This window comes from Thermobia domestica, chromosome 16 (assembly GCF_964235325.1).
Source record: "Thermobia domestica chromosome 16, izTheDome1.hap1.1, whole genome shotgun sequence".
Classification (NCBI taxonomy): Eukaryota; Metazoa; Arthropoda; class Insecta; order Zygentoma; family Lepismatidae; genus Thermobia; species Thermobia domestica.
This window is the reverse complement of record NC_137469.1, coordinates 67,890,965-67,905,250: the sequence shown is the minus strand read 5'-3', so window position 1 is coordinate 67,905,250 and position 14,286 is coordinate 67,890,965. Positions and strand designations below refer to the sequence as shown.

The window sequence follows — 14,286 nt, the reverse complement described above, 5'->3', positions numbered from 1 at the left end:
ATTAAATGAAGCCTAGTCTTTTATACCTGCCTTTAAATCTACGTAGTTATTTCATAAATACTGTCCGGGGCTTAGAAATAAAACAGAAACATAATGTTGATATATTTCTACAAGATGAGACATGGAAATGTGGAGCAAGAAGACCACCAAACAGTTTTAAAAATATTCACCTTGAGCCTCGATGCAGGCCCGGAGTCTGGCTGGCCATTCGTCAATCGAACTACAAAGTGTCGACGGGGAAGTGGTGGATGCCCTGACCGGGGCGCACTTCCATTAGTACACATTAGGGTCTCTCTTCTTACGGACCATTGATTGAAGCACTGACAACAGTTTATAGTCAATCACGTTCTGATCCGAGCTGCTAGGCTGCTAGATGATCAGTCTAATGTGGAGATGAGCTCTGGGATGTTGGTTCGTAGCCACTCCTGTGTTAAGCCTTATGCATGGAAGCAGAATGCTGTTAGAAAGTCCGCTGTTGGTTGGGGGACATGATGGTCCTCAGTGGTTTCAAAATGGGCTCCAACAATGTGCTTTGGTACACGGTAGCCGATGACTCCATGCCGTGTTGTGCCGTTAAAGCTCACACCCCACCACACTATTACTGATGTTGGACGATGGAACCTTCGCATCCTAGAAAGACGTTCAACAGCTGTTACTGATTATACGTACACACTGTCAATTGTCCATTTTGAGAATTGTCCTGTGACAATTTCCTGTGTAATGTATCAGTCAGGAAGTGACTTGTATGTTGTTTGTAAATTCTGAATTCCAGGTCCGGACTGAGCATTCGTGATAGGGTTGATCTCGAAATGGACATCTCTCGGAAAATAAAATGAAGTGAAATCTTAAGAGTTTTACGTCCCACGGTTATGCCGGCTAAGCTAAAGGAGTCGATGATGATGAAATAATGAATGAAATAGTGGAAAGAAAGTGGGAGGAAACGGGAGAATCCCGAGAAAACCCACGCTGGACATCTCTCGGGACATTACTGAGTGATAACGGGATTTTGCCAAATTCTTGCACCTACGGCTTTAACTGCCTATGGTATCCTCACAGTGCCCGGTCTGCCACTACGCTGCCAGTCATTGACACTTCCCGTTTCACTATAGCGCTGGATGGTGCGGTAGACAAATCGTTCACTGATTTCCAGGGTTTCAGGATAGCGACGATCCGTAGTGGTGGCATGCCCATTTTGTGTAGCACTATGACTACAACACAATTCTCGTAGTCATCCTACTCCATCGTTACACGTTCCCAATGCCACGGATCTCACCGAGGAATCAACAGCTTTAGGAACTCACTTTGCTCACGATATCCAGATAGCAGAACTCACTCATACCGCACATGGTCAAACGGCGGTCAAAATCTACTATATTTATGAAATAACTTGGTATATCTCTTACATTCAATTGTTATATGCGAAATAGTGTACCGATAATATTTAGACGAAATTAATAATTACGACCAAGAACACAGATTATTTAACAAATAACTTTAAAACTTACCCTTCTTTCCATCAATAATAGGTGGCTCAGCTGTTAATGCATTATGCAGATACATTGCATCTACAACACTGTTCATTTCCAAGTAGCATACTCCTCGAGATGTATTTGTAAGCGAATCGCGTCCTATCCGTATACTTCGAATTGGCAACGAAGAGAAATTCTGGATCGCCTGGAGCACCGAGTCCTCAGTCGACAACACATCTAAGCTCCTCAACAACACAGCTGGAAAAATAACAGTAATACTCTAATGATATAATTAATACTTTAATCAAGCATTAACAATACTATAGCCCACGAAGGGCTTTGACCGACCAGATGGCGCATTTGGAGTGGCTAATAAAACAACAAGCTTCTAGCTTTAACTCCTAATGCTATTTCTTATACTTTTACCCATCTGATTTTCTGGTGATTTTACTACTACATTAAATCAATACTAGTAAGACTTCCGAAAACACAAATTGTACTTACGTAGCTACATAAAGTTTAATATACAGGGGTTGGACAAAAAATCTATAAACACTTCATACAGGACACGGAAGTTTGGCCCTCCACTGTACAACACGTGTTGCAGTTGCTGATCGTTTTTTGGTTTCAATGTGTCATGTGGACCTTCCTCTTCCGTCAGCCGTGACCCGTTCACCTGTAAGTGTCGTGGTGTGAAACTGGTGCGATAAAATGGGCGACCTGACATGACTTCCAAAGAGGCTTGATCGTTGGTGCCCGTCTGGTTGGAGCTTCAGTGGCAAGAGTGGCGAACATTGTGGGGGTATCGAAAGGCACTGTGTCCAATGTCACGAGGGCATACACAATTCATGGGCAAACGACGTCTGCAAAGCACAACAGTGGTCGAAAGACAATCCTGTCACATAGGGACCGGAGGGCATTAAAACGGATTGTAGCAACTAAAAAGAAGACCACTATAATGAAAATTACGTCTGAACTTAATTCCGGCCTACAGAACCCGGTTTCATCGAAAACAGTGCGACAGGAACTTCATAAAATGAAAATTCATGTCAGGGCCGCTATCGCCAAACCCCTGGTCACCAGTAAATGCGAAGAGTCGTATCCAGTGGTGCAAGGACCACAAGGCGTGGACTCATGAGCAGTGGAAACACGTAATGTGGTCCGATGAATCGACCTTCATCATCTTTCCGACAACCGGTCGTGTTTACGTATGGAGAACACCGTCGCAGGCCTATGATACAGACTGTCTGCTCCCAACTGTAAAGCATGGGGGTGGTTCTGTTACAGTATGGGCAGTGATATCGTGGTTTTCTGCAGGTCCCATCATAGCCTTGCATGGAATGATGAATGCTAAGGCGTATGAGGTCATTTTGGGGACCAGGTTCTACCCATGGACCAAATATTGTTTCCTGATGGTGATGGCATCTACCAAGATGATTTGGCACCCTGTCACGCTGCAAAAACGGTGAAATCATGGTTTGAGGAGCATGACCAGGAGCTATCACACCTCCCTGGGTCCCACAATCACCAGATCTGAACATCATTGAGCCATTGTGGTCTGAGTTAGAAAGGCGTGTTCAGTCTCATTACCCTCCACCAGCATCCCTTAAGGAACTGGAGCATGTTTTGGAGGGACAATGGTACAAAATTCCACACACCACGATTCAGGAGCTGTATACGTCCATTCCACGTCGGATCCAAGCTGTTTTGGACGCAAAAGGAGGCCCCACACCATACTAGGTATGATTTTCACACTTTTGCAAACGTATTAATTTCTTTGTTCAACCCCTGTATATAAATACACAAAAAAAGTCGATTTAATCTTCCGAGTATCAATAAAAATCGTCTGCAGAAAGGAAATGGAGGTGAAAGAATGTGGAAAACATCAACAATATCCCAGTTTAATCCCAAAGCGTTCTACTAATTTACATAAAATAACTCTCCAGTTATTAGCCTACAAATGTAGAATTATCACAGTAACTAACTCTATGGTCTATGGAACCTGAAGGTTCAATGCCGCCTACATAAAAGCTCTCTACTGACTTCTATCTTTAGCCGATTAGATCCAGTTTCTACTTTACAATCCTATGTCTGTGAGATACATCTTAATATTGTCCTCCCATCTGCGCCTAGTCTTCCTAATAGTCGTTTTCCGAATGGATTTTTAGTTAAATTGAACGAGTTCCTACTTTCTTCCATTCTGGCTACATGACTAGTCCACCAAAACCTCCTAGATTGGATGACCATAACAATCTTTGGTAAAAGGTATAAATTATGTAGTTCCTCGTTATGAACTTTCCGTCATTCCCATTCCTCTTGAGTCCGAATATTCGTCTCAGGATTTTGTTCTCAAATACTTTCAGTCTACATTCTTCTCTCAGAGTAAGCGACCATGTTTCGCAACCATACAGAACAACAGGCACGATTTTCGTTTTATGTATTTTAAGCTTCAACTTTCTCTATAGAATTTGAGACGACAAAAGATTTTGAAGTGAATAATAACACGAATTTCTTGTTTTTAGTCGACATTTAATTTCTTCGTAAATATGGTTTTGGTCTGTTAATACTGATCCTAGATATTTGAAAGTATCCACTTTATCGAAAGTATTATTTGAAATTTTAACGCATCCATAATTTGCGGTATTACGATCCCGAATTATACACTAGTTTTCAAAACTAAATCTTAACCTTAATTTTCTTTTACTGGGACTATATTATAAAATATGACTTTAAAATATTAAATCTAGATCAACTTACTGTGTGTAGGATGTGGACTAACTTCATCACTGCCTTCTCCTCCTTGTATGGACTCCTGACGAGAAGCTTGGCATTTGAAACAACTATCCCGCCTCTTGAAGTTGTGAGCTCCGCACTAGATCACAAAGAGCCAAACAAATGCTTTGTTAGACACTACTACGTTAAGATATAATTACTTTGCACGAAAGCGAGCTCTACATATTAAATTTTCTGTTAATACTTTAATGCTGATATTAAATTTAATGTTGATACTTTGTCTATACCAAAGAATTATGTTAATTCAAATTTGAATACTTCGTGAAAAATCATTATTCTGGTGTAGTATCCCGATGTTTCGCTACTTTTTCCCGAACAGATAAACAAGATAATATTATATATAAGTGACCCATTTGTATTACTGCCTATTTGTATCTATATTTTTGTTTCTAGACTGATTTCCGAATACTTAAAAACAATTTTGAGCTACGATGTTCTACGCCCTGGTAGTGCTTTCCTTGCACATAATTATTTGTTAGTATCTGTCACGATCTCTCATTACATAAATATTTTATAATCACTCTACTTCCACCTACAGCAGAATCGTTTTCAGGAATTAATTTTGTGAAACAACTGTCAATTTTTAACTGCACACTCAACCATGTTAAAGGCGAACTATATTTACCTTTCAATTCATTTTAGGTTTCCGCCTTTTTTATTATATTTCTGCGACTACTCGAGTCTGAATACAAAAATTAAAAACTCGCTAGTGATTGAAGTTCAGCGTCTCTTTGCACCAAGACCTATACGAGACGGGGATCTACAATTTAAGATGGAATCTGAACCATCGTTATGCGTTAAAATTTTAATGCTCTACCACCAGGAATCGAACCCTGGACCACTCACTTCACAGGCGCGCTTACGCTATCTACTAGACCAGCCGGAAGGGCAATACGCTTTTTATGACACAGATTGTATAATTCCCACAGAGACACTTAAAAATGAAATGGAAATATTCCGTTGAACGTCCCGTAGATATTGTTTGTAGGCTAAACGAAAGGACTGATTCATGCAAGTGAATGATGAATGAAGATGATGGGAGGAAACGGGAATTCCGATAAAAAGTATAGACACGATGTTATTCATTTTAACTCGCATACTAGCTGAAACCTGCGCTCTCTACATAGCGCATCATTCGCATATGAGCATAAATCTCCTCATTCCTCACAACATCTGTACCTGTCCCTTTACAGACACAAGTGAAAGACGTATTGATTTAAAAAAAAAAAAAAGCCAAGGGATATCAAAGGGGAGACTTTTTTCGATTATTTTTTCTCAACACCTCGCACAGTTTGCAAGATTTGAGCCTACTTCCGGTTGGAGTTTCTAATTCATGTATGACCAGTGTTTTCTTTCTTATTGCATGCAGTATGTAATAAGCAAACACATTCCATACACAATTAATTATAATGTCAGTTATATATGGTGTTCATTCGGCAAAACACTCCAAAAATTAAGGTTCATCTTAGACTGGAGAAATGGTTCTCCTTCCGTTTCCATTATTATTTGGCCATGAAACAAACGCCTGAGACACATGCAACCCCTATATACAACAGTGGGGTGTTGGAATGTATAATGCGTAGGATATGATGATTTATTTTTTTTTTTTTTTTTTAATTTCAACACTTTCAATGTACCCGTAAAAATGTAATAAAGAAATAGTGGCCATGTTTTTTAAATATTCAATTAGAACTGGACAATCTACGTGAAATTTGCAATCGATCAGTGAAAACATCATCTTTCTAGAGCCTGTAGTTTCCGAGATCTCATTGTCGAAAGGATTGGCCAGAAACATATAAATGTATTTTAAAAGAGCTCCAAAGATGACAGCACAATTCATTTGCATTTATTTCGGAGAATTCTTATTAAAGGCAAAGGCCTTTGAACAATAATTTCAAAGGATAAACTTTGTGAAAAATATTTCTTTAAGTAATTTATTTCAAGTACACTCTGTTAAAAATATTTGTCTTTGTTATAAACGTGAAATCATAACTAACCGTAAATCAAAGGTTTGAAAGCTAAGCTTATAGGTTAGAGCTCGGTCACTCTCAATTGCTACTGTAGCATTTTAATAGATAGATCACTTCGTATCAATTATGAGCTACCTATTACTGACCCATTCCAACCCTCTAGAATATACAAAACAGAGGCAAAAAATTTTATCATGATCTAGAATCCCATTATAAACGTACTACTAATAGAGATGGGAAGTTTGATTCCTTTTATGGAATCGGCTCCTTTGATTCCGTTCACTAGAAGAACTCATAAAAAGGAACGACTCCATGGAACGAGTCGTTCCTTTCTAACATGAATACTTTGATTCCATCAGAGATGCAAGCACTACATGTTTGTTTATTTCTTTCGTTGTATATCGTGAAAACTCGGAAATCTTGGGTTGTAGTGGAACCAATACATTTGAAGCTTGCAGGAAGTTGTAAAGAAAGAAAGAAAAAAAAAAAAAAAAGACTTGCCATCTCATCTGTTTCTGCTGGTCTGACTATAGGGGGAGTTCTGGTTTGGAACAAATCTCTTGTTCTCTATGGGTCGAGTAAAGGGGAAAGGGAGGTATGTTGCTTGGGTTGTCATATGTTTGTCCTCATTCAGGAGACAAAAGAGACGAACCTGTGCGTCAAGGTCAAGAGTAAAAACTTCAATTTATATTGGTGTTGTTTGAAGAAACATAAAATTTCCGTCTATCTACCCGGTACCCATCTTCTCTTCCTCTGTCTCTCTTGCCGGGCACGGTCCCAAATAAAGAAAACAACAACAACAAAAGAACATTGGAAACAAGGAACGAGTACAATAAAGTTCTTCAAGGTGAATGAACTATAAGAATGGGTTGTCATTCTTTTTTCTCTTACTTATAATACCAAGGAAACAGTGGCAGAACTTCAGAATCAGCCCCCACGTAAAAATTCTTCTCGGTCCCCCCGCGAAAATTCATCACACCCCACTCTCTCGCAAAATTCTTGTCAGGGCCTATAAAGCAATTCAATCTTTTCATGTATTTTCCCAACACAGATATTCGAAGTGAGGCAATGATTGTACTGTGTAACACAAGTATCTAATTATCAGAAAACTATTTTTGCATGAGAACTGTTACACTGTTTAAAACTGTATTTACTACATGTGATAGGACTGTTTATGATTATTGGGGGCGCGGTGGCTCAGTGGTAGAGCACTTACCTCTGGTGCGAAGGGTCGCGGGTTCGATCCCCGCCCAAGTAAGGGCTCCCCCCGTCCAACGATTCGTGGTGGACATCGTTGCTCGTGGGTTTCCTCGGGTTCTCCCGTTTCCTCCCACTTTCTCATTCCACCATTTCTTTCATCATCATTCACTTGCAATTTCATCCGTCTCCTTTAGCACTCCGTTTTCATAATAGTAGGACGTTAAACTAAGGCTTTCCTTTCTTTTGTTTAGGATTATTACACTGTTGTACTGCAACGAACATATGTGTATTTGTATAGCCTACGATTGATTCAGTGTTGAATTCAGATTTTTGTACCAGGAGGGGCAATAGATATTCTAGATATACACTATACACTATATTCTAGATATGCACTATATATAGATATTCAAGGGGGGCTGAGCCCCCTTGAGCATGTCTGAATTCAACACTGGTCTGATTCACAGTGAGAGTTCAGAGGAAGAAAAGTGTTATTTACTTTCCCAGTGACCTTTTGATTACATCATTAAAAGTTACATCATAACCCATGAAAACTAATTGTATTCAAATAAATTTTGTAATATATTAAATTTAACTCAGACTCAAAAGGCTGCAAGCATACCGAAAGCAGACTTTGTAAACTTAATCGAAAAAAAAATAATATCCTTTGGCCCGGTCATAATTAAATCTGAACTTCGTGGTAAATCGGAAGTATATATTTGCCACTCAAAAACAAGGCCAGTATGATTCCCTTTCGTGAGTTCTTTCGTTCACTGCCAGTTTTGGCTGCATTTTTTGATTCCTTCGTTCCACATACACTTTTGACTCTATTTGTGAAGCCCCTCGTTCCTCGTTTTTTGTAGTTGTTTGTACGACAATGTTGAGAAAACGAAGGAAAGTTTGATTCCATGATTCCTTCGTTCACGCCACTCTGTTTTGTTTAGGAGTTGGCGGGGGGAGAGGAAGGAATGGTTGTCTTTTCGTTTATAGCTTTGCACAAGGGAACTTCGTTAACTTTCGCAGCAAAACGGAAGTGTTCAACCGAAGATGTTCAGCCAGTGTCGTCTACGTCCAGTGTTTCTTCCATTTGCCAAAGGCGATACACGTGCTGCTTTGCAGTGCATACTCGTTCCTTTCAAAATGAGTTTGATTCCTTTCAAGGATTCGTTCCATTCGTTCTCAGAAAGGATTCGTTCCAAAGGAACGACTCGTTCGCGAACGACACATCTCTAACTACTAAGATTAGTTACAAACTGTTGATACTTACACCAGTTATAAACTGTTGACACAAGATTACTACTGGGTTTAAGTTTCTTAAATATTTAACACTTACCTTGACACAATACCAATCCTGAGATGCTTTACCAGATCCAGGCGGTCTCTCAGTACCGTGCCCATCTTTTGGAATGCTATACTGCATAATAGCCCTATACTGATCTTGCAGCATCAACACACCCTGGAAAGTAAATAAATTAAATGAAATCCAATGAACAATGAAAAGAATCCACTCGCACAGGACCTCTTTACAAACGACAGGTGATCGAGTTTTCAATTTTTTTCCCCGAAAGATGACAAAGGGCTGGCTGTTTTCTCTTGCACAGTTGCCATTGGTGTTGTAGCTACAGAGGCGTAACAAGTGAAGTTAACATTTACGCTCATTTGTTTGCTTACTTTTAATGTGTTTTTTGATCTTCATGCATAAACAGGTGAGAATTTTGTATTTTAAAAAATAGTAAAAAATAATGCAAGCTACAGAACAAATTTTGCATGTGGGATAAAATACTAGGATGGATGCTACACATACGAAGGAAAAAAAAAATCACAGAATAAAAATTTTGGTTGTTTTCAGAATGCGAATTTTTTTCTACGTGGGCATCCACCCTAAACTTACAATTCTGTCATGAGAAATGTTAGTTACGGATGCAAGTATATTACACTCGATACTTGAATAGAAATACTTTGTTCTATGTTAATATTCATCAACATCTTGATGTTACGAAATAGTGCTTGCTAATCATTTTCAATTTAAAATCTCATCGCTCCTGTAAAGCCGTGCAAAAATAATAGTAATCACATTTCAATAATCTATTCGTTATACACATTAAGGATGATATTGAGTCAATATATCCTATGTATGTGAATTAAATGAAAATTCTTCAATACCAGTAAAGCACCACTAGTGCTGTTCAAATCTGAATGGAATCAGCTTTTATGCAAAATAAGCGAATAATTATAATACGAAACTATTTCTTTCCATTTATCATTACATTAATCTACAATGCAATATCTTCGGGTGCAAAGGTTCGAGCCTCCTGATCTCACGGGCTAATGCCACTGATTTTCCATCATACTACATTAATAGCGCCGATTCTACAAAGAATCCAATCCTTCAAACAAAAATGCAGAACTGCACATACCACAGTTCAGATATTCGCAAATCTAAATATCTGTCATGAAGAGTCATTCTTTCACTGCTAAATAATATGGATGACAAAGCATTATCGTCTGACTCCTTTCTGAATTATTATTTCACTCTCTGCTTCTACTTCAACTACTGATTTCTGTTCTTTCTACCTTTTCAGAATCTTGAACATTTTGTTCCCTTCTGCATTACAAAAAGCCTTCTCCAAGATCCAAATGCCACGTGGGCTGGTTTTCCAACTCGAATTCTTTCTTTTATTAAGCCTCTTTAATGTAAATATTTCTTACCGTGTTAGGGTATTTATTCTGAAATTTAACTGGCCTTCTGCAAGTATTACTTCTATCTTGACTTCAGTTTCTCATAAGTTATTATGTCAAGATTTTGGGGACATTCCCAAGCAAACTTACTGATCTATGACTCTTACATTTCTCAGCATTTCCTCTTTTTCATTTGGTACTATCTTGGTTCTTATGGATATAATGCACCATCCTTTCTTCATAAACACTGCTAATTTATACAGCTTGTTCCAAAGCTCCTATCCTGCATTTTGTATGGTTTCTGTTGCTATATAATATCAGGGACTTGTATCCATGTTTCAAGTTTTCTAATGCTTTGTCGAACTCGGGATTTTAGTGTGAAATCTCTACTTGTTTTCCCAACATCTCTAACTCCTTGCCGCTTGTGTAAAGCATTTCTAAATATTCTTTCCATGTTTTTCATTTATCTTCGGTTTCAGCCATGATTCTTTATCTTTCAGTATACTGGAAAGTTCATCTTAATCTTCCATAAGCCATATGCATCTTTTCTTCCAATTTTCGTATTCTATTTCTTCAATATTTTCATTTTATTCACTCCTCCTCGGCAAGTCTTCACTTTTGATTGATCTTCTTCCTCTATACCGCTCCTTAGCCTTGTTATTGGTATTTTATCTCTCTCCCACTGTGTATAAATGCCAGAACTTCCTTGACGATCCACTCTTTGTCTGAAATTTTCTCTTTGTGACCAGTATTTCCTACGCTAAGCTAGTTTTTGTGTGTGACTACTCGTGCTTAAATTTTTTTGTTACTTCTTGTGTTATCTACTGTCTTTTTCACGAAAATTGCTAGAATTTCTTCCTTAATTTTACTGTATGGAGGTAACCATGTTTATTCTTCTTTTACTAAGCTATTACAGTTTATATATAATCATGATACGTTGTGATCACTATCCACGCCACTACTGAGTAGCTTCAACAGTTAAATTTAATTTCTAGCCTTAACAACTACGTAATATATCTTGTTGACGTGTCATTTTCAACGTACAAATCCTACGCTTATGTTTCTTAACTCGCTCAAGTCTTCTTTGCGTTTCCATAGACCATATTTTCCTACTGTTTTCCTTTCTCGGACTTTTCTCATGGCCGTACTTTAATCTTCTCCAGAATAAGATTCTTTTCCTTTTACATCTTTTATGGTGTTTTTAATCTCTTTAGACATTTGCTCTACTTCATCATATGCTGCTGTTGGGATACATACCTGGTAAACAGTTGTATCCCTTGGTTTGATAGTTAGTTTTACCGCTATGACTTTGCCACTTACTATGTTGTAACTTCTTATTCGTCGGGCATCTGATTCATTATGAATCTAACCGTAGTGAATCCGTTTTCTGCTCCCGCGTTAATAAATCTATACCCACTTGATAAATCTTTTCGTTCCCTCCCTTTTACTTTACTGATTCTCACCATATCCTCGCTGAGTTATTCTCTCTCTTTCTTCCATATTTTCTAACTTGCCTATAAAGATTAGACACTAAAGCTGTAAGTAACAAGATATATATTATTTTCTCCTGTTATAAATATAATCCCTATGCATTCATAAATTATTTATTCTGGTAACCAAGACTTACGATTACAGCCAAAATACTGAATTTCAAAAACAATTATACGAGGTTCTTTCGAAGTAAGTTTTAAATTATAATTCCGCATCCTCTGTGCACTAGTTTGAAACTACGGGTTTCTTCTAAATCATATTTATCTAAACCAGTGATGGCAATTTACTAGATCACTGCAGGTCAGGACAAAATACGAACAATGTTTGAGGGCGGTTTTCTATTTTCTTTGGCTTCTCAGTGACGGTGGTTCACTGATTGTCGTAAGTCGCCATTTTTGAATCTCTGTTTTACTCTGTGTATCTCGTTTCTTGTTTCACATTCTAAGTCAATTAGGGCTATTGAGCCACCGTGCTCCTTTGAGGAAAATAATAATTTGGACTCGAACCCAAACTCGCATAAAGCTTTTGATATTGAAATAACGTTATAATAACGACTGCTACAAATACATAATTCTTCCTACTAGTGAGCTTTTACATTAAGGGCGCTACTTCCAACACATGAAATCAAAGTATTAATATTCAAGCATTTTACTAGTTTCCAAGTGTTTTGATCAAAAATAAATAATACACAAATGCGTACGTGAGTACAGTATGATTAGTGTTCTTTTCATAATATGTACACATACACACATACACACACTGATTACTTCCACGTTATATCTCAAAACTATTTTTATGTGAATTTAAAATAAGCTGTTAAGACCTGTCACCATTTATTTAACTGACGTCATACAGACCTACTACTTATAACAGACGACTCACAAGACATTTCAACGTGTTGTTTATTGCTGCAAACTATGTTGTTATAGAGTCAAATTTTGCAGCGACAAGCAATACGTCGAAAAAGTTCAATATATACATATTATAATAATTTTATGTACAGTCACGTTCAGGAGCATATTCCTCGAATAATACACATCTTTTTGAAGTTACTTCTGAATGAATGACTCGATTTAAGTTATTAAACGATCTCTCGCGTTACAGTTAGACTTTGGTCGGCCAGACGATGTTTGGGTGTTGTATAATCTACATATATATGGACTTTCACTGCAGTTATTTATATCCTCCTAGACCACAGTTCGCAATTTAAACTTCTTTTTACCTACTTTACATCAACGCACTTTAGAGTATTCTGTAAATTAATTTAAAAGAGAGATAATTCTGCTCTACTTGGTCAAGTGCTTCAAAAACTTTCTGATAGGTTGAATGCTTGTTTTTGACAAGGTATATCTCACATGAGTGAGTCGCAGAGTGAACGTCACTGTACAAGACTAATATAAAATAATCAGAAAAAAATGAACAAATAAATAAGTTTTTCATGACTTCTAAAATAATGAGATATGCTGACGTTTTTTCTTTCTAATTTCTTTGTATAGTTTTTTCATATGCCAAAACTGTTTCAACATACTGTACATACGCATGCACGAATAATTTCTTATTAAGACTTGCATCTGTAAACAATCTATTCCCACCCTCTCATCGCAAACAAATACGAATGATACAAATCAGACGTTTATAGTAATAGAGGTGTATTAATTACATAATATGGTTAAGGGTATTCTAATTATACAACAATATCAGGTAGTTGAGTCTAACATCCCACCCTTACCACTGCATGCAATTTTATCTAATTTTAACATTAAGGTAGTAAACAAGATTTTTCAAACAACAAAAAAATTGCTCTCGACTAACTGACTTTCACAAACAGCAACATTTCTTCCAAGCTATTGAATAAGCATGATAAAAACCAGCTTGATGGCTCAACTAAAATTTTTGGTAGAAGCTATAGTAATCACTGTATTTGAATCAACTTTGCAATAAAACTAAACCTGTTCCTTTTTTGAAAGAATTCTCAACCTATAACATGGATGAGTTCCAGTATTTGTCCTATCTACACAGGGTTGCCACAGGATACTATTTTACATCGCTATTATTCATTAATTATTATTTCATTTTCTACACTGCAAAATATTTCTTAAAAAAATCTAACGTGACCAAAACAACTTTATCTATTTAATTTTGGTTGAAATATGTTTTATTTATTTAATTTCTATTTACAAATTGATAGAAGATGCATTTGTAACTTCTCAAAAAAAATTCGCTGAAGTTTTTAAGTTATAAAGAATGAACTATTCAACATCTTCAAAATTGAAGTATGTCATATTTTGTGAGTTTTTACTTTAAACAATTAAATCCTATATTGAAACCCAGCCCTCACTATCTTTAACCATCTAGAGACGAACGTGACATACAAACATACAGTCGCTAGTTTGCTGAGGAGAGTATGATTCATTTGTATTTAATTCATCAAGTAAGTCATTCAATAGCCAATCATAAGCTTGAGTAGTAGCTTTTATAGCGTCCATTTATTTCTCCATAGCCGTTCCTAAGGATCAGTACCTGTAAACAGCCGAAGTGACAGAAAATAACCATCTCTTTACTAATTAGAAGAGGGAGTCACAACCAGCAACTAAGTCTTCATGTTTACAAGCTCAACTCATACTATCGATCTCTCCCCCATTGTGTAAGACAAAACTGAGGCCTTGAGTCCATCTTGCTCCTGTATG

The 14,286-nt window shown here is 37.2% G+C and overlaps 1 protein-coding gene across 3 annotated transcripts in view; it reads right to left on the bottom strand.

The window, feature by feature from the left end:
* LOC145673130 (RNA-binding protein 5-like) overlaps positions 1-14,286 on the bottom strand; it is a 101,255-nt gene that overhangs the window by 47,768 nt on the left and 39,201 nt on the right. For all 3 annotated transcript variants that reach the window (XR_014128725.1, XM_081742531.1, XM_081742530.1), the window contains 3 exons: positions 8,763-8,885; positions 4,227-4,341; positions 1,506-1,727 (listed from right to left, as the gene is read on the bottom strand). Coding sequence is in view for 2 of the 3 variants with exons in the window: in XM_081742531.1 (XP_081598657.1) it covers positions 1,506-1,727; positions 4,227-4,341; positions 8,763-8,885 (460 nt within the window). In the remaining variant the exon portion in view is untranslated. The remainder of the gene's footprint in view (positions 1-1,505; positions 1,728-4,226; positions 4,342-8,762; positions 8,886-14,286) is intronic.